Here is a 21588-nt window from a genome sequence, read left to right on the forward strand (position 1 = left end):
AACAGCATGGCATTTCCAATATTAGATAATATGACTTATTCTGATATAAAGGTTTTTTACATCAGGATGTCTGCGTCTGCCCTTCTTGTAGTGAGGGGAAGAAAAGGGGGAAGGAGGGGGGAAGAGTGACACACTGTTGCTTCTTATGCACTTCTATGTCAGACACCATTCTGCCAGTCTGCCCATCTGCTTCCTGCTGTCACACAGCAACAAAGTGTAATAGGATATTTGCAGGAGGGTTCAATCCCTACTGCCACACCACCAACACCCACCTCTGACATCATGGGCCAACATCATAAAATAGGAGGCATTACTTTCAGAGCAGCCCTCATATATCTAGCATTAGAGCTTAATAAATTGCTTTAGCTCCTTTCTGCAAGTCATCCCATAAATCCTCTCCTTCAGTGATGGATATTTCTTTTTTTCCCTCCCTGTAGAGCTTTGTGGAGAGTTTCCACAGCAGCAGCTGGACCCATTAAACCAAGGGGAGTTTCTGCTGGTGCTTGTGCATGAGATGGAAGCCGGAGATTCCCCTTTTCTGGGAAATCCCTTTATGGTGAAGCCCAGTATGAGACTTTATTCCACGTTTGTGGACAGGACATATTGTAAACACGATTGTTTATAATCTCATAATTCTGTCCCAGCGGAACAGTTGTTGCCTTTAAAATAGAAGGTATAAGGCTGATACAGAGCTATCTATCTCTGCAGCTCTGCCTTCCTCACCACTACTTGGCATCTCGATATCAACAGGGAATATACTAGGGTCCAATATGTTAGCTATGTATGTCTATTAGTCCACAATCCATTCTTCTCCAAAATGTTTCTAGTGGTGGAACATCTCTCAGTTTACTGCAAATATTTTGTGGCACATACTGAAAGTCTCTCATGTCTGTGCAGGTCCTACAGCTGAGGCATCTGTCTTATTCATTTGTTTGTTTAAATTCTGTTGTTTATCTTCAATAAGGACTGCTCACATAGTACCTGAAATTAAGTTTTCTGTTACACCTATGCAGGTAGAAACAGTCAGTGCCTGTTTCAAAAGTCACTGTTTCTTGGAAAAATGCACATAAGGAGGAATAGAGTCCAGTTCCCTTCCTAACTACAACTCTGCAGGTTTCTTTTCTCTTAGCACATTATCATAGAATCACAGAATGGCTTATAGTGGAAGGGAAAATCCATTCACATTAAAGCCAATCCAGTCCCACCCTCTGCCATGGGCTGGCTGCCCCCCACCAGCTCAGGCTGCCCAGGGCCCATCCATGACCTTGGGCACATCCAGGGATGGGGCACAGCTCTGAGCTGCAGTGCCAGCTCCTCACCACCCTCTGAGTAAAGAATTTCTTCCTAAAATCTAACCTAGGTCTCCCCTTTTTTAGTTTAAAGCCATTCCCTCTTGTTCTTTTACTATCTGCCCATGTAAAAAGTTGATCCCTCTCCTGCTTATAAGCTCCCTCCAACTACTGGAAGGCTGCAATGAGGTCTCCCCAGAGCCTTCTCTTCTCCAAGTTGAACAAGCCCATCTCCCTCGACCATTCTTCCTAAGGGAGGTGCTGCAGCCCTCTGATCATCTTTGTGGCCTCCTATGGACCCACTCCAACAATCCTTCATCCTTCCTGTGCTGGGACCCCAGGCCTGGACGATTTCTCCACAGGGCTGCTCTCAATGAGAGTTCTTCTCCCAGTACAGGCACCTATCTGGGATTGCCCCAACCCAAGTACAGTACCTTGCACTTGGCCTTGTTGAACCTCATTAGGTTCTCATGGACCCACTTATCAAGACTGTCCAGGTCCTTCTGGATGGCATCACTGAATCTGGAGACTGGCTCTGAACTCACAGGAGACCTATCAGTAATATGTCCTGGCTGTATTGCTGTATTGTTACTCAGCAACTTTTAATCTGCCCAAGTTTGCACATTTGTCTTTTTTTTTTTTTTTTTTCAGAATTACAGTGTTTTGGAGAAGAATTTTCCTTCTGTCAGATGTGCTCATCTGATACTTTGACAAACAGAGCAACAAATACATTAAGTGTTTTCCCATGGGGAATGGTTGCATTCAGTAGTCATACATATGAGGAAATTTGGCTCTTCCCTTGAGAAGACTGTGGCCAAGCATTTGAAGTGCAATTAAAGAAGGATTTTAGGGAAATGTTTTATCTGATGAGCTACTGATGTAGTCTGCTCTAATCCCTCCAAAAGTAATGAATAGGAGTAACCAGGATGTGGCCCAGAGGGTATTGAGTTCAACTGAGCATAGCCCAAGTGCCTTTTGGTTGACTAATGATAAAGGAAGATAAAGCTTTCATATTTTCTTATGGCTCTAATAAAGACAATGGAAGCAAAATGCTCTCAGCTGACAGCAATTTACTTGTTAAAGTTCAAACTCTTTTCTTCGTGATCTTGGAGATGCACTGCTGGATTAACAGTATCTTTTACATATCTATTAGGTCTTTTATCAGAAAATACTCTAAAGGACACAGACAAGGATTGTTCCCCTGGATGAAACAAAGCAGTGTTCCATAACAGTTTGAAAAAGATATGTAATTGCCATTTCTTGAAAATTTAGAGACCAGCTATTGCTATCTATGAAGCTCTCATTTTAGAAATATAATACGTTGTAACGTGAAAGTCTGTATTCACACAATTATACTTCATGAAATTTTATAACAACATGTCACGTCAGAAGCTATAAGGCAATATTTAAATAAATAAATCTTATAAATCTTGCCCAATCTCTCTTTGGCAAACCAGCTAGTAGCATCTCATAGAAATAGAAGCTTGAAAATCAGAAATAGAGCAAGAATCTGTTGGCTTTCAAAAGACTTGTTATGATGTCAGTTTTATTTCAGCAGAAGCACACGCATCACATCAAACATAAAACAAAGTAATATGTGTAGATGTTACAGGTTTAATTTGTAAATCCAGTAAATTACATGAAGCAGTGTGTGATTCAAGTGTTTGTGTAGTCATCTTCAGCAAACTCTCTCAAAAAGTCACGTAACAGGTAACAAATCATGTCCAGGCTTACGACCATTACACAGCAACTGAAAGCCTCAGTGTATTGATGCAGGCCTTTATTTTAGGTTTCAAGTGTTGTTTGAATTAAAGGGATACTCAACATTTCCTGCCTTTGAAAACTTCCAGTGTTTCTGGCAAACAGTTTTGGATCACTTATTTACATTATAGAATTAACACCACTGGAATTGTAAATATTTTCAGAGCTTTTCAGCATCGTAACACAACTTGGCCTATGTTAACTGCGTGTGAACAAGGCAACTGCACAGCATGCACACGTTTCATATCTTAGCAGAAGGTTATCAAAAAATAGTAAAGAGAAATGAGCGTTTCCAATATCATCTTCCATGGCACAATATCCACTAGTGAAATTCCTGCCTCCTGATCATGAACCATGTTCTTTGAAAAAATGAAATGTTCTGACAGATGCCTAAATTCTTCTTTCTAAACTGGATGTGACTCTCTGTGGTGTTGCATAGAAGGTGAAGGAAGCTTCTAGTCTTCTGCTGGCTCTGTCCAAAGAGAAAACATCAGTCTATGTCAGCAACTCATCCTCAGAGCATCCTCTAATGCATAAATGCTCTGCTAAGCAACTCTCTTCCCTGCTCAGGGAGGACTAGATGACTAAAAGAGACAAGAAAATGAAAACCAGAGAGTGGTTTTAGCTATCAAAAGAAAAGGGAAGAGCCAGTTACATCCTGAGTATTTCCAAACTGGTTATCAGAACATCTTGCCATTGACCTCAATTTCTTGAGTTTCAATAAACTTATTTTTTGATAGAGTAAACATTAACCGTGAAGTCAAGAAGTGTCTTAATTTTCTTGAACCGTGTGCTAACTTACTAATTAGAGACTCCTTCCATGGGAGAATGTCGCAATGTTTATTGCAGAGGTTGATATCTCAAACAGGTCATGGCCAGCTGGAAGATTCCTTGCCATGTGGAGTTTGTGCTACTTGCCTACCTTTCTGTTTTTCTGGATCCTTCTCTAAGGATTGCCTTGTTCTCAGTTTGCTCAACAGACCTATTTTTCCACTCCGTTACTGTCATCTTGTGTGTGGGTAATCATCTATAATGCAATGAAATTTGAAGACTTTGGTGTGATAAAGCTAGTATTTGAGTAAAAATATAATAAGTTTCTTTTGCTCTCATACTGAGTATCTATCTAATGACTTCAAGATCTTGATTTTCAAATACATTTCAGTTTCTCTTCTGTAAAATGGGAACTACTGTACTTTCCCATTTCCTAAGCTGAGGCTGAATTCAGCAATATTTACAAAACTTCTTAAGATCCTCAACTGGAGAGAGTCATAGAATTAGAAGTGTATAAACAAACATGAGCAAAAACCTAGAATAACAGCACTGTGTTTTGACTAGAGTTTACAAGTTGCATTTAGCTTGTCTTCCCGAGCATTGTGAAATACCTTCCCTATGGCAGAGGTACTCCTCGTGTAGTCTACCCATTCTTCCATGAAACTTTTAAATTGTAGCATTTTAAAAACCATGGGAGACTTTGAAAGCATTTTTAGGGTCAAAATAGCAAAAAGCTTATTCCACCAAGGAAAAAGAGTAGAGGTCAGGAGACAGGAATTGTGTAATATGTCACAAAACAAACCTCCAGGAATTACAGGTATTAAGGAAAAAAAAAATCCACTACCAATCCACAGCTATTTTACACTCACAAACTGTTTTAGAATAAGTTGTTATATTTGAAATGCATTAAATGAAGAGCAGTCAGTGCACTTCACTCAGTGCTTTTGATACGGTTTACAATATATTGGGAGTTCACCTGTTTTGTTTCAAGGAGATTTCCAGTCACGCCTCAGTCTCTAAATCCTGGTGAAGGTTTATTAGCTTGATGGGAATTCCAAGCTGTATTTAAAGAATATTTTACTGTTGTTTCCCAGGAGGTAGGACTTGCAATTACTTCTGCTTTGGAGGCAGCTCTAAAACTTGGGCTTCAGGTTCTGAATAACTGGTTTTTGTGATGAAAGAGATACACTGCAGTACAGCCTTTCTGTACCTCCGCAAGAGTCCATTTCTGATCTTCTACAGAAGCATCACACTGGCAGATCATTTTTCATGAAGCATTCTCTTCCGACATCTGAGCCTTTAGAAATCAAACATTTTTTTTTTCTGTGCCAATTGAGAAGCGTGGAATAATACCTATTGCAAGCTATAAATTTTGATCTTCAGATATTTACTGATCTTTGCCATAAAATACTCGTTGCCACAAACATAGAAGTGAAGATGGCTTCTCATTCCCAGCTGTCACTAGCTGCTACATCTTTCAGAAAATATTGGGAAGTCTCATGGGTACACATCTGTGGGACAATGGTGACATCGGCGCCGTTCTGGATACCTCACCTCACGCTGTGACAACACATCCCCAGAATTCAGCCCAAGGACCTTGCTAGCTTGTGTTGATTTACTGTTAAAATAACCCTTGCTATGTTCTAAAGGTCACATGAAAAGATCTTGCTGAAAATTAAAGGCTTGGTTTTGAAATCTTTTAAAAAGGAGGGTAGGAAGAAGTGAAGGCTGAAAATGCCCTTAGAACTGCACTTTACCAGAAATTGAGGCAATCATTAGCTCTCTCAGCTCCAGGCTTAGTGGAGCTACAAATACAGCAGCTTCCCCGCCAGAGAGTTACATCACGACCACAGAAGTTAAATAAAACCTTTTCCATTCTGTAATTTTAAAACAGCTTAATAGAGAAGATTTCGTATTAACAGGGTGTTTTCTTCGCCATAGCAGAAAGGAACACAGAAAAACTGACCTGTGTCCAGTTTAGTCCTGACTTGTCTATTCCAGTGTCTTCTAAAGAGCTCGTTTCACAGGTGCTAAGCTGCGACCCTTCCCTTGAGTTCATTCTGATTCCTTAAATAGACAGGTGTCCGCAGAGCACACAGATCGTCTCTTCTCACCTGGTTTCTCAGAAGAACTTATGGAACAACTGCACTCAGCTGACAAGGGCAGCAAGATGTGCTTTCAGTAGAACTGGTTTAAAGAAAACAAATCACAAAATACCAACTTCTTGTCGGGGTATTTCCTTAAGAAATGCACAAACCTTTGAACCAGCGTTAACCTTCAAGCCCACTCTAGAATAGGCTCTGACCTTGTGGACTACGTGGTGTGATCCCAGAGAAGGAAGTCACTAGGAGGGGGAAGGACGTAGAAAAGTCGTAGAAAAACTGCAGTGAGATGTCATGCTTTTGGACGTTTTTCTATGTGCTGATCACTGCCACCTTGGTCTATCTGGTTGGACTGTGAGACATGTGCCATTATGGGTCTCAGACTCAGTGCTGATTCCATCTTCTGTCTGTTTCTCTGTCTTGTGTCCGAAACACCCATGTGCACCTCGACATCTCACCATCAGACATTTAAGCAAAGGGCACTAAGAGCTGAGTCACAAAATGCAACTGTGCAATGGTGAAAAAGGTGGTGTGGGGCAGGGGAAAATCAAGTTCTCAAAGAAGCATACCCTGGAAATTCTCTGGTTCACAGGTAGCTTGCTGTCTTGGAGCAAGATGCTCAGCCTGCCTGACTCCTCTTGCAAAGAGAGGACAGAGCTGAGTGTGCAGGTGTCCTGAGCTGCTGCACTTGTGCTAGCACTCCATCTGCCTTCACATGGAAGCCTTTAGCTCTCTCTGAGTGTTATTCTGCAGATTCCAAATAGGAGACTCATGGCAGCAAATGATTTTTTGTCAGAATTCAGTGGCTGCCAACACTAATAGTGAAGGGAATTTTGCCTTCCCAGGTGATTCACTCTCATGCCCTTTCCATAAATAGTTGGTTAGTCAGCCAGATAAGCAAAAAGCAGTCCAGCCACCAAAACTTACTCTTCCTCCGTCCCTTCAATTTTTATTCTATCATTTCTAAGGGGAAATTCTGAAGGAAGACGCACTATTCAGTCACTTGGTGCTGCGGTACAAACACCACAGCCCCCTCACTTTGTGCAGACGCACCCCGAACACTTCGCACCGCCAAAAAAACTGAAATGAAAATAAAAAAAGAGAGAGAAAGAAAGAGAGAAGGGAGAGAGGAGAAAAGTTTATGAGCCCGTGCGTACGAGCGGGAGGCAGCTTTGCAAGTCGAGCGGGGTCCCTACCTGCAGCGCTGGCAGCCGCCCGCCTACCGCTGTGCTGGGACCGCAGCCACGGCCGCCCCCGGGAGCCCCGCGGCCGGTACTTGCCCGGTGCTGGCCCTGTGCCCTCCTGCCTCGCCTGAACCCTTTGTGAACCGCTTGCCCCGCAAACTCCCCGGGCCGGGCCACGCCAGCCGGCCCCACCTCACCCCACCCAGGGCTCCCATTGGCCCCGATGAAAGTCCAGCGAGCCTCCCTGCTGCTATATATATACATATAGGCGGATGGGCGGCCGTCGGTGCCGCTATGGGAGGCTACAGCATCCTCGTCCGCTCCTCCGTCCTCACCTGCGGCCGCTCCGCGCTGAGCCCCTCCGGACGCGGAGGTTCAGCGCCGCGGGCGGCATCTGGTCTGTGCGCACTGCGGGGCCGAGGGCACCCCCTGGCCGCGCTGCCCGGCCCCCCCAGCTGGCCGCTGATGGGCAGCCTGCCCGACGTGCTCTGGAAGGGGGGGCTCAAGAGACAGCACGAGACGCTGGTGAGCGCGGAGGGATGGGGATGCTGCGGGGCGGGGATGAGGGTCGAGGCGGGTGAGCCCCGCACTCATCGTGGGGGGATTCTCTTCTTCACTCCCCAGGCTGAGTACCACAGGAGGTTTGGGAAGATTTTCCGCATGAAGCTGGGGGCTTTCGACTCGGTTCACATCGGAGCCCCCTGCCTGCTGGAATCTCTGTACCGCCGGGAGAGCGCCTGCCCGCAGCGCCTGGAGATCAAACCCTGGAAAGCCTATCGGGACTATCGCGACGAGGGCTACGGGCTGCTGATCCTGTGAGTGACGGGGGAGGTGCGGGCAGGCTCACCGCTAACCCGGGCTCACCGCTACGCGGGGCTCACCGCGGTGATGCTGCGGGCAGCCACGCTCCGCTGCAGCGGGACGGGCCGGGATTCGCTGCCCGGAGCCGCCGCGCGGAGCTGCGTCCGTGCCCGCCCCGAACCGGGGATGCCTCTCTGCACGTGTCGTATGCGTGTCTTAATCTTTTATTCTCGCTGCTTTTATTTACGTCTAGGGAAGGAAAGGACTGGCAGAGGGTGAGAAGCGCCTTTCAGAAGAAACTGATGAAACCCAAGGAGGTTGTGAAACTGGATAACACGATCAATGAGGTACTGCTCTCTGAGAAGTTCCTTCTCCCCCCTGAGCCCCTGGAAACCTGGGGGAGAAAAGCAGATCGAGGGGTTCTGTTTGCCAGGATAGCTATTGGTCTGCTCTGTGGTGATAACACCGTGAATTCATACTCAGAAATCGCCCTGGGAATAATGAGTTGCAAACAGATTGTCGGGGTCAGACCAAATGTGAGTCCACACAGAAACCTGCAGCTCTCAGGGGTTAGGTATGGGAACGGCGCTGGGAAGCAGCGCTGGAAAGCTTTACTGAAAGAAGTTTGAAATGTTATGGAGCAGCCGAGTGGTATTTCAGAAACCTTTACTTAAAGATTTCAGTCTACCACATTAAGAATCCAGATCTCTTTGTGTCTCTGGAGGCTATGGGCTATAGCTGTTAATATCCTCAATCTCTGCAGAACACCACCAGTATTCCACAATGATGCAGGCTCCTGCAAACAGACTTTTTGCTTGCTTTTCTCACCTTTTTGCCTTTACCCCTTCATTCTTAGTTTCCTTCTGCCAGGGAACAGCTCTCCAATCTCCATGCTTCTCACTGAGTCGGAGGAGCACCTGTGATAAACAGCTTAAGCCTCTCTGTCATGAAACTCCAGTGTTGTCCCAGTGTCAGACTGAAGCATTTCATCTCTGTGGAAGAAAGATCAGATCATAGAACCCAAAACAGCCATAGCTTCAGAGTCCTGTAAAATCCAAAAGTGATAACACTGAAAATAATACTGTTAAAGGAACAGGAAACATAAGTAATTCTGTCTTATGCAAGATTGCTATCTAAGAGACAGCTGAAATGTTAAATTACACGGGATTTTTATCGGTTGATGTTGTCCTTATTCCCTTTTCTTCGTTCTTCTCTTCACCACTTAGGTCCTGGAGGACTTTGTGTATAGAATAGGTGATATTTGTAACCACAATGGACAAATAGAAGATGTATATTCAGAATTCAACAAATGGTCATTTGAAAGTAAGTGGTTGGGGTTTTTTGTCTGAGAACAGTATGCATTTTGTACCTGCTGAGACATTTCAATTAAAGTGTGATCAGTGATGACTGGATGATAATTATTTCCAAACTATCAACTGCAATATCGTGGAAAATATGTTGCAGAAAAGCCATGAGACCGTCAATATATATGCAAAATTCATCAGCTGTTACACAAACTCTTCAGTTCCGGACAGTTGCCTTTGTAGCTGAGTGAGCTCTGCAGACCTGCCCGGCTGGCTCATCTCAGCAACCTGTGTACTGAGCTCTTAAAAATGTGGGGGTTTTGTTTTGTTTTTCCACCATCAGTGGTGATGGCTGCTTTTGGAAAGGGAGGAATAGGAAGTGACAGCTCAGAAAAAAATTATATATAAAAAGCAAGTGGAAAGAGGTGGAAACCGGTGGGCTAGCAAGTGGTTTCTGGCTGTGGAAGAAGCTAGAAGATGCTGGACTAGATGGCCTCTTCAGGCTCTCTTTTCCTGCAACTCGGTCCTCTTTGGTAGGGCTGCCTACTGTTTGCTAAATATGCCAGCCCTGAGTCTTATTTAGAGCACAATGCAAGTGCTCCTACAAGGGCTGGGGCAAATGCGCAGAGGGTATTTTGAAGTGCTGCTCTCACAAGGTGTGTACCACAGGGCAGAGAACATTTTTCAGAAGGATAACACAAGTCACTGCCTGACAATAAGTGGTGGGCGCCGCGCACCTTTTCATTCCTATCAGCTAATGTTAATGATGCTTAACAACAGGTATCTGCCTGGTGCTGTATGGAAAGAGGTTTGGTCTCCTACAGCAGGATGTAGAAGAAGAAAGCTTGAACTTCATCAAGGCTGTTAAAACGGTATGGAAGAGTCTTTACCTGGGGTTGTACCGATTTTCTCCCCCTGCTACTGGTGCGAGGATACTGGTTTAAATGGGTCAACTGGAAAAAGAAGTTCAAGCTTCTGTGCTGCGTATGTTGGCAGCCGTGCACATCCGAGGTCACTCTTGAATGTGCAGAGCTCATGCTGACCATCTGGCAGTCCTGTACAAAGTGCCTAAATCTGTAGGAACAAATCCCAGAAATGTCTGGGTTATCCCCAAAATATAGCTGTCACGTTGGCTAGTTAACTTTCCTCTCCCTTGGAGATGCTCGTTGTGCAATGCCGCTGTTTGTAGAGTGGAGCTGTGTGGGGTTATGCAAACCGGCTGGGTTTGGAGGTTAGTCATTCCTGCAGGCACACCTGCCCTGCATCTTGCTGCAACCTGGACTCTGGTGATAATTATCTCCCTCATTTTAGCCATCTAAAAGACCTGGTCTAGCCCAGTTCTTGGCTCTCTTTTCTCAAGGGAGAGAGGTACTGCCAAAAGGTGACTTGGCCCTTTCTAAAAGAGGTGCCTGAAATAGATAGGATGAACCATCCTCAGCAGAAGCCTCTTACTGTTCCATTTTAGCTGGATATGGTCTAAGCAGGATGAATCCTATCCTTTCTGTCCAGGGAGGAAAATCTGCCAGAATTCCAACTTCCTGGTGAAAATTATCCTTACAGTCCTGTTATTTTAATGTCTATTTTTGCTCACAGACTACAAATAGATTTTTAAAAGATTTCAAAAACTTTCTCCACTGCAGATGATGGCTACTTTTGGAATGATGATGGTGACCCCCGTGGAACTTCACAAGGGTCTGAACACAAAAGTCTGGCAAGCTCATACTAAAGCATGGGATGACATATTTAAAACAGGTCCGTTCTCTAAACACGGTTTCTTTCCTTTCTGCTCTGTTTCCCTCTTGTTGAAATTAATTTTCTTCATACTTGTTTCTGCCCTATGCTGCTGTTAATTGCTACCTCCATCTCAGATTAAGACACTTCTGCTGCAGCTAATCACAAACCTATTCCATGCAAGGAGCACTGTTTTCTTATGACTAACACTTAGTGCTGGTTGTGTGGCAATATCCAGTCCCCAGGGAACCCCCAGAAACTTGGAAGCCAGTAAAATCATAAGTCCAGTTTAATCTGCTGTAAAGTAAATAGCCAGAAAGTGTGTAATGTATTTAGGGGCAAGGCATACAAAGCCTGTGAGGGAACATCCCACGTAGGGCACCCTTGAGAAACGCAAATTATTACATGCAACAAAAGTCTGTTTGCTTAAAAAGAGATGTACATAGAAATTTGGCATTTATTGTTTCCTTCCCATAGTAAATCAAAAGCTTATATTTCCCCTTGGGAAGTATGAGTGCTGGGAGTTCTTTGATTCGTTAACACCTTGATCCCCTTTGAAAATCCCAGCCAATAAATTTTACATGCTTGTATTTCTGTTTGCTAAGTATGTCACTCCACACATCAGTGATTTCCTCTCCTAGCTTTAAAATGCCTAATTCCTAATACCTTGCAGGAGCTTTTTCTGTACAAAAGTATTTTTGTCCAAAAAGTGAGAGCATTACTTACTCAGCATGATGCTCCACTCATGAAAAAGGAGCACAGGTCGGTGTCCTCTTTCAAAATCATGCATGTGAGCCCTGTTTTTGATTTTATATTTATTGTTATTTTGGTGCTTTTTCCATTAATTACCTCCTGCTACTCCCTCCTCAGCCAAGCACTCAATTGACAGTCGGCTGGAAAAGCACTCTGCAAACCCTCAGGAGGATTTCCTGTGTGACATCTACTCCGGAGGACAGCTTTCCAAGAAGGAGCTGTATGCCACCATTGCAGAGCTCCAGATTGCTGGAGTTGAAACGGTAAACCTTGCCCAAGAGATTCTTAAAATCAGCATCCTTCCAACTCCCTGCTTTCTTCCACAATCTAACTATCACAAAAACTGAACGAGTTGCTTCCGTGGCCTTAACTCCTGGAGAACAACAGGGATGGCCCCCAATCCCTTACTTTACAAAATGCCACAAGGCAGAGGCCAACCATAAATGTGGCTTTGAGCTTTTGGTATCTTCTCGTTTCTGTCACTGTAAGTGGAAGCCTTACCTTTCTGTTGTTTTTTTTTTCAGACGGCCAATAGTTTGCTGTGGGCTTTGTACAACATTTCGCGCAATCCACACGTTCAGCAGAAACTTCTTCAGGAAATACAAAGTGTTTTGGCTGCCAATGAGAGCCCAACTGCTGAGAGCATTAAGAATATGCCCTACCTAAAAGCATGTCTGAAAGAATCCATGAGGTAAAAATCTCAAATGCTTTCTGCAAAACAACATGACCACATAGCCTTACCCACTGGTGTGTACTAATTTTGTGCCCTTTGTTGTTTGGGGTAAGCTATTGCACATAACAGGGAGAAAAAAATGCTGGAAATGTGACCCATGTTTTTCTTTCCCTGTAGATTAACACCATCTGTGCCATTTACCACTCGCACCATCGACACAGAAATGATTCTAGGAGATTATGTACTACCTGAAGGGGTAAGTGGATTCATTTAGTTTACTACAATACTTTATTGATTACCTGTCCTATAAACCACTGATATTTCAGTCTGAAAGTGACTCTGCCAAAGTGCAGGTCCCAGCATCAGGAGAAGAATTTCCACAAACTGAAAACCATTCCTCCCTGCGCTGCATTGGATTTAGGCAAAAAATGTTTCAGTGTTCTATTTCAAGAACTGCTTTCAGACTTTTCAACTATTTTCTGAAGAAACGAGGACCTTTTTCTCTGTTTGAATTAATCTTCAAAGAGCTGCATGGCTTCTGAGAAAACTGCCACGCCTTCACTTTTGCTATGTATTTTTTCCATGAACGATCTGATTCACTTGGTAGCCGTGAGCCAATTCCTAACCGAGATCGTCTCTGTTGCTTTGTTTATAGACAGTGCTAATGATAAATAGCCATGCCTTGGGTTGCAACGAAGAATACTTCAATGGCTGGACTCAGTTTAAGCCAGAGCGCTGGCTGCAGAAGCACTCAATAAATCCCTTTTCCCATGTCCCATTTGGCATTGGGAAGCGGATGTGCATTGGCCGCCGCTTAGCAGAGCTGCAGCTCCACTTGGCCCTGTGCTGGGTAAGCGCCCTCGCATTGCTCCCTTTACACACTCCGCCTCGTCAGACCTAGCAGCTGAAGCCTTCTAACTGAGATATTTGTGCCTCAGATCATTCGCAGGTACCAAATTGTAGCGACCGACGACAAACCGGTGCAAACCCTGCATTCAGGAACCCTGATCCCCAGCCGGGAGCTCCCCATCGCATTTCACAGGCGGTAAGCCGTGGGCAGCAGGGTCTCCTGGGTACCCGGGACTTTCCCTTGAACCTCATTTAAAATCCACCTGGATCTGAGTGTAAGAGAACAGATGATTTTCTGTGCTCTCGCACCGCGAGATTTATTAAATGCTGTCACGCTGCCTTACTTTGAACACAAACCATTTTACGTGCCTCAAAAGATCCCAACTTAGATTCTTTTTCTTTTTAATACAGCCCGCAACGTGAGAAATGACAATCCTACTGCTGCCTTTCCTGAAAAAGCACAGACTGGGAAAGCCGAAACCCGTGGTAACCAATGGAGAAATTGCAACACGCATCCCTCAGACAATTGCTAAGACAGAAGCAGTAGCAACAAAAGCTCCCCTAGTATTTTATTGGAAAATGTGGTTAGTTAGTTCAGCTGTACTTAGCAAAGATAAAAGGGAAGAAAAATGCAATGCACATTCACATACCTATGGAAATACTCTGGTTTAGTGCAACAGAAGGACTGTGCATGACAGAGCTTGATCACGAGCTGTGGAATGGCATACACAGCTGCTGTTAGAGCACAGGGGAAACTATTACAGATACAAGCTCTACCAGGGGAGCAACAGTCACTGCTGCACTGGTCCTGTTAGCTCAGTGCTGAAGAGCTTTGAGAAGCAACCTTAAAGGAAAAGGACCTTGCTCTGCTGAACAAACTTAACAGCAGGGCTTAAAAATTAGATTATTGAAATAAGTATATTTTCCTTAAAGTTATTCACATCCTTCATAGAAGGGGAGTAAGGACAAAGCTGTATAATGGGATTTATTCCTCGTGCCTGCGCGGTGCTTCAGTTTGAACATTTGCAATACTGTGCCTGCCACACGATCTGCTTATACTACAGGGTATCATGCCTTCAACCCCCATCACACCCTCACAGCAAAATATTAGCTGCCTTTTTTTTATATGAGAGGCCTTATTCAGTAATGGAATCGCTGGAATCCTATGGGTTCTGCCACTATTAGATGATGATTATCCTAACAGGATAGTTCCTTCAGCAGATTAGTGATGTAAAATGCATGTTTAAAGCATCACAAGAGATAAGAAACCTAAACGTTTCCAAGAGCTCTATTTTTTGTGGAGATTACACCTGTGTCTATAGGTTAAAGATGTCACTGCCCTGCATGCCATGCCGTATATTAGCTATTATGGTCACTCGTATATTTTTCCCAAGATACAGTTTCAAGTGAAGGTTTTAATACATATACCCATGAGTGATTATTGTTATTTTGTTGTATCCGACATGATGCGAGTTCTTAGTGTTTGCTGTCTCCTATGGCATTTTGTTTGTTTGTTTGTTTTCTTCTGGTGTTAGTTATACCCAAACATTTGAATGTGTCCATATGCCAATGTCTACAGCAATTCGTGCATTATTTGAATCTTTCCAGTCTGTTTTGTAATACTCAGTTTTGTAATAAAGATTTTTTTCTATAAATTCTCATCCAGTTTTATGATGAAGTTACAAAAATCTTATCTGTCATGGTAACTTTGTGGGGGGGAAATATTCCTGTGGTGCTTCCATGCCTGTATCTCTCGTGTCTCATTGGACTTGAACTAGAAATTCTACAAAATTAAGTTACTTTAATTCAACCCCCCCAAAGTTTCTGCTTCATGGTATCTCCTAGTGCTTGATTTGTGTTCTGTAATCACAGCACAGGGAACAACCTGGGGAGAGGCTGATAGAAAACCTCCATCCTGATCACCAGTTGTTTTACAATTTGCTATTGCTAGTTCAGTACATTGTCCTATGCCAACAGCTGCTGCCCATGGCTCCAGCACAAGCTCAGCTCTGTCTGTTAGCAGTGGATGAAAGCTAAGGGTCAGTGATTAAGAGGGTGTTAATAGAGATAGCCCACAGCCTCCCAAGACTCAGAGATTTTTGCTTCTTATAAGGAGTGCCTGAGGGAACCGGGATGGTTCAGTTTGGAGAAGAGGAGGCTCAGGGGAGACCTTATTGCCCTCTACAGCTGCCTGAAAGAAGGTGGTGCTGAGGTGGGGGGTCAGCCTCCGCTCCCAGGTAACAGCAAGGGGACAAGAAATGTTGGCCTCAAGTTGCAACAGGGGAAGATCATGTTGGATATTAGGAGAAATTTCTTCTCAGAAAGAGCTGTTAAGCACGGGCACAGGCTGCCCAGGGAGGTGGTGGGGACCTGTCCCTGAAAATGTTCCAGAACCATGGGGAGGTAGCACTGAGGGACATGGTTAGTGGGCATGGTGGGGTGGGCTTGGGCACGGGGAAATTAGAGTACTTTTCCAACCATCATGATTCTCCGATTCTATGAATGACAGCATGATGGGGGTTTTGCATCCATAGTGCAGTCTGAACAGGTTTCTCCGCAGCATACAGAACACTGAGGTCTCCAGCGACAGGGCTGTTACATTTCTCTTCCACTGTGACAAGAAAGAATCAACTTAAAGTTTTGAGAAAGGATAAAAACAGCTTGAACCTTTGCAGGATGGAAAGAAACGACGAACCAGAAAAAAAGCCGCCCAGCCAGCACTGACAGACAGCCCGGCGGTTGCACACAGAGCAGATCTGACAGTTACCAGAATCACACTGCCTTTGCCAAGTTGAGGCTGCCTCTGGCTGAATGAATGATGGTGTAACAAAGATTGCATAGCGTTATGTGAGACTGTCACTTTTTGGAAAATCATATTGCAATGGGGCCCTTCTGGAGGCTGCAATCTGCACTGCTGAAGCCCCTCGGGCAGCCTGGGGGGGCTGGCAGAGCACCGCTGCCTGCTGGGCACCACGCAGGGCTGGAGCTCCTGCTCAGGTGCCAGCCCACGTGGGGACTGGTATGATGTTAATAATATATACCGAGTCTCTTCTTATAGTGTCAGAAACCAGTGGTACTCCATCAGAGGCAACGGAGTTCTGCCAGTATAAAACAAGCATTAATAGAAAGTCAGTATTCAATTCAAAACAAATTCAGGATTCTTGTTCAGTTCTAGGCATACCACATTGCTTTTCAGTGCTTTAACTTTTAAAGACAACTGAAGAAAAGAGGTGTTATCTATTTGAACTGACCTTGACAGCCCAGTAATCAGACATTTCAAAACCCTTTATTGCTTCTGGATTGTAAATCACAGGTTCGTGCTTACTGGGCTGCTTATTAATTTCACTCTTTAAATTTAGTGGACCCAGAGATCTACGTGAGTACTGCTGGATGTGAGGCACTGACCAGCTCTGTGTGAGCTGTCATACAGATGTGTGCTGTCTTCTGGATTTCTAAAGGTACAATAACCACTGATCTGGAAAAGCCTGTTCCGGAAGCGTGGTCCATTTTCAGATTCCTGAAGTTTTCAAAGAACTTCATTAATCTGCTACCTCAAAGTAAATGGCCAAAGCCATTCACTTAGGAAACGGGTAATTATCAAACTACACAGATAATGAATGACCAACCAGACTTTCACATTAAGAAACCCACGCAGCTTTCTTATCCTCATATTTCAGAAGTATGAGAAGCAGCACGATGCTTCCAGCATTAACAAAGGTCTACGAAATATTTTACTTCTTGTCATCTGGATGAATTCAATTCAGTTTTTTGTTTCCTTGAAAACGATTGGCTCTTTCAGAGTTACTCACTGAAAGGACAACGGCAATGCTACTTTCCTTAACGTCTGTTATGGTTACTCCTTAGAGAAAGATAATTGGATCATAAAACAAAATGAATTAGTTGGCCTCCCCATTAACTTTCTCAACAAGGAAGTGAACTAGGTTTACATATCCAGAAGGAAGTCAGTTCTGTTCAGGCTTTAGGCGTGTTGGTGGAGTGATATGAAGTTGGAGCCAAGTACTCCGTGCTTTTTTAAGGAGAGCAAATGCCAGTTTTCAGGACTGACAGCCTGGCATTTCTCATATATGTTCTGTTCTTTATAAATTGGCTATTACATAGCATTTCTCCAAGTCAATCTCCACATAGAGTTTTCAATGCTGTGATTAAATCACAGATAACGTGTTCCAGTTTGATGTTTTCCATACTGACAGGGATGTTTATTCTCCATAACTGGAGGTAGACTTCATGTCTGTGTCAAAGCTGATTTTAACCGATGTGACAAAGTAACCCAAGCTCTGAGAAACTAATTCTGAGAAAAGTTAATAGCTGAAGTTCATTTCAGAACAAACATTAGGACAACTCAGCACATCATTAATTTTAAATATGTGAAATATTACACTGACCTCAGTGGGACTGCATATACGTCTGTGGCTTTTTAATGTATTAAGTTGTTATAAAAGAAAGAAGCTTAACAATTTCCAGCATGTCCTTTGTGGCACGACACCCAAAATTCACTGTAGCTTCAGAGGAAAACGCTGCCTTTTTACTTCAGAGAATTAAAACAAAAGAGCCTACTGAGGCTGAAACTCCAGGCAGGCTTGTTCATCTCTGCTGGTTGTGCATGTTGTTGTGATAACTTGTGGAATGCTGTACCACAGCATGGGTGGTTGTGTTCAAATTTTTTTGAATCTGTCCTTCCATGCATGTCTTGGGAAGAAGTGTGAATGATACCTTGCGAAATATTATGCTTACCAACAATTATTTGTGGGTATTCCTGAGCATCAGCTTTCAAGGGAGTGAAAACCACAGAGAGATGCTGACACACGCACACGGCCCAGCCTTCTTGCTCAGTGCTGTCCATTCTCCACTCTCCACTGCTGTAGCTCAGGTGCAGTCCCGCAGCCTTAGCTCCCTCTGCACAATGAGGGGTAACACAGGAATACATCTGCTGACACTGGGACGTGTAAACTGACCTAAATCTGATATCAGCCACCCTTAATGTAACTGGTGCAGATGGAGACGGTGCCTGGGATCGGGTTGTGAGTTACGATGTACACGCTTCCAGACCACACAGCACTCTGCATATACAGCACTGTTCCCTTCTTTCTTATTTCTGTATTTGGAAGAGCACTACTACCTCACCCAGCAGCTCTCTTCACCCTCTCTTCTACATTCTGATACTCTTTTGTGCTGGTGAAGTATGACTACATAAACTTCCATCTCCTGTTCAGAGTGTTTTGATTTCTCTCAAATGTATGAGCAGTAGTCTGCAGCTTTGAAAGAGCAGAAACTTAATATACGTTATTTGGATCCAAAAGGAGGTTTAGAAGTGTTCACATTATGGGGTTTACTGAGGGATGAGCACTTATGGAGCAATCATCCTCCCAACAAGGAATGCAACAATGAGACTTCTTTATGAGACAAAATATTTTTCTCCAAGGGACAATGTCAAAACAAGTGTGGAATGGAATGCATTTTATAATCACGGTAAATCATACTTTGCTTTCTTGGGCATGTTCCTCCTGACAAGTCCTAACCATTTGCCTTTAATTGTGAAGTATCTGAATGAACTCCAGGCACCTCATGTTGGAAAGAGGGAAAAGGCAGCGGAGGCGGCACAAGGCAATAAAGGGAGCTCTGAGTACGAGAGTTACCCCTCGGTCTTCCCAAATTGGTATGCACACACCTGATACTTTGCCCTCCACTATCAACTTAGGTTCTGAGAAACTTGATAGCAAATCCCTGTTAGAATCTGATTCACCTTGCTATCAGGCTGGGATCCATGTGGAAGGAGGTAGGAGGGAAGCAGAGGCATAGGGCAGGGCTCCTTGTTTTGAACTAAAGGGTATCCTCGCTATCAGATGGGCTTCCAACAGCACTGAGTTGCTCAAGAAGAAAGGAAAAACGTTCTCTACATTCAGTGGGGAAAAATGGAAGTCTTCTAAAAAGTCACGCTTCAGACTGTATGGGTCGCATTCGTCTAGACCACCAAAAGCCACTGTTCCCACAAAAAGCCCTTATTCTCATCTCATTCGTACCAAGGGAAATCAGAAATAGTTTTGCATTTTAAAAAATTGCTTTTATATTTTAATACAATTCATTTAACAGAAAATAAGAAATAAATTACTTGTGAGCTTATAAGAAAAGGAATTTGGGGGGGAGGCGTTTTTCAGTAAGTGAGGCAGAGAACAATGTGTGACATTTATTTTTGAAGAATAGGCACAAATCATTGGAGGAATGGAAGTTGGTTAGATAGTCCAAGTTCATCCTGAGTTGTCATCAAGAAATGCATACAAATATCATCTTTTTCTGGTGGTCAGAAGTATGCCTCCCAGAAGAGAAGCCTTTGAATAAGCACTGGACGTTTACCAAAAAAAAAAAAGAAAAAAAAATCATAAATGGCCAAAAATGGTTTATTTAGTGAAAGCATGACAACTTCCTAAATAACAAAGATCCGCGTATACTTTGCTATTAATGGCAACCAGCTCCATTCAGAACAGTACACTGTACCACTTCAAAGCTTGGGGAAAGAAAAGAAAAAAGAAATGTCAATTAGGCTAAGAATAACCACATTATTTTCTTGCAAACTCCTGAGGAAGAAATTAAAAACCAAATCTGTAATTGAAAAATATGTTACTCAAGACATTTTCTGGGAATTTTGCTCCATAACATGTAAGGCATTTGTTTTTCCTAAAAAAAAAAATAAAGAAGAAAAAAAAAGAGAAATCACAAAGTTCGTGTCTGCGTTTTCTTGAAAGGGCCGATCAAAAAATGCAGTTTGAGGGAAACATGAAGTGAAATATTGCTTTATCAGCTCTATTAACTCCAGAGGCAGTAGTGCACCTTTGTAGACATTTCTGCTCAGCCCATCTGCATGTTAGGTAGCTATTTACGTGCAGATGGGAGAAGACATGTCAGAGAGAAAAAGAGTTACAAGAAAGATGTAGGCTACCCATGTAGGGATATTTATTTATGAAGCCTCTTCATAAATTTTGTTTTCATCATTGATTTAGACATCTCATGCTTCAACGGCATTAACTAGCTATCAGTGTTACACTTTGTTTTCGACCTGGGAAAGAAGGGCTGTAAAACCCATTCACATCAGTTCAAATCCATAGATAGGGGAGCAGCGTGAAGTTACCAGGTGGGGCCAGCTCTCCTGCAATAAACACATTTGGGAGGTTGTGCCCCGAGGGAACTTGGTTTGTGGGTTCACTGACTGATTATGGGCTGTTGTCCTTCACTCCTGTCACGACAATGTGTCCTGACCTCTCTCAACCATGAGACTTTGATCCAGACAAAAAGTTCTTTGGCAGGGTTGGTTTTAGTAGGATCAGAGAGTTGCCCTGACTCACCTCTTGGCTGCAAAGTTGCTGGAGTCAACACTAGGAAAGTGGCATGAATGTGTCTGGGTGCTGAGGCCATGGAGTTGGAAGGGACCAGACTACGGTTTTTAGCAATAGCAAAGCTTTGTGTAAGTCACTTTCAGGCACAGATTGATCCAGGGAGTCATTCTCAGTGTCATTCTTAAGAGAAAGGCAGCTGCTGGGCCACTCAGTTTGACATGCTCTTCCTTGAGTCCTTCAATATTTAGGTGAAATGAAAGCATCTAGATCCATCTGGATATTAATTTTTTCAATTAGACAAAGTTTCACTCTGATTATGCAGGTACATCTCAGAAGCTTGCCTTTTGTTTTGAACAAATCGCAAATGAACTAATTGCAAAAGGGTTACATGTTACTGAACCACGGCAAAACAAAATTCCAGCAAAGGAACAGATTTGGAGTGAAATTTGGCACCTAACGCATGGGAAGATGTGCTTGAGGACATTTTCCAGGAAGCAGGGTAGCTTCAAATTGAGTTGACTCATAACTCTTGCAAAGTTTCTCTTGCCCAAAGGCAGAATTGAAAAAGAAAGCAGATCAGCACACTGCTGGAAGAATCAACGAGCTCACTGTGGGCCAAGAGCGTGCAGATAGTTATTACCACTCACTGCGGGGCAGGAAAGTTTTATTTATGTGTAGATGCAAATGAATGCGATAGATATTTAAAAATAGCATATCATACCACCTGCAGGTGGAGGTGGTGGGAGGAAAGTACGGCTGATGCCAAATATTTGATCTGCGCTTTGATCCAGCAGCAGGGTTCTGGCAGGTGCCCTTAGGGAAACAGAGCATGCATTTCTCTGCATATTCAATGGCCCCTTGGGAAGCTGCTGTTTCCTGCGAGCCCTGCTCGGGCTGTGCTCGGTGCCCGGTGCGCCTCGTTGGAAGAGGCAACCTTTTTTTGAGGCCATGAAGAGTTTTGGGCTATATATAGAAGTCATTGGGATCCAGGGAAAAACAATAGAAGGAGCAGCTGGCAGTTCTG

General features: G+C 43.6%; 1 protein-coding gene across 2 annotated transcripts; it reads left to right on the forward strand.

Annotated features, from left to right (window-relative positions):
* LOC110408247 (1,25-dihydroxyvitamin D(3) 24-hydroxylase, mitochondrial) lies at positions 7402 to 14817 on the forward strand. Of its 2 annotated transcripts, XM_021416831.1 has the most exons (12): positions 7462 to 7632; positions 7732 to 7922; positions 8162 to 8255; positions 9135 to 9231; positions 9993 to 10084; positions 10853 to 10964; positions 11814 to 11959; positions 12221 to 12387; positions 12547 to 12625; positions 13025 to 13219; positions 13308 to 13414; positions 13630 to 14817. In XM_021416831.1, the coding sequence occupies exons 1-12, from the start codon at positions 7573 to 7575 to the stop codon at positions 13646 to 13648; spliced, it is 1359 nt and encodes a 452-aa protein (XP_021272506.1). In that variant the 5' UTR covers positions 7462 to 7572; the 3' UTR covers positions 13649 to 14817. The 2 variants fall into 2 exon arrangements, with proteins under 2 accessions (XP_021272505.1, XP_021272506.1); XM_021416830.1 differs by lacking the exon at positions 13630 to 14817 and having other exon boundaries at positions 7402 to 7632; positions 13308 to 13418.

The sequence above is a fragment of the Numida meleagris genome, chromosome 19 (genome assembly GCF_002078875.1).
Source record: "Numida meleagris isolate 19003 breed g44 Domestic line chromosome 19, NumMel1.0, whole genome shotgun sequence".
Lineage (NCBI taxonomy): Eukaryota > Metazoa > Chordata > Aves > Galliformes > Numididae > Numida > Numida meleagris.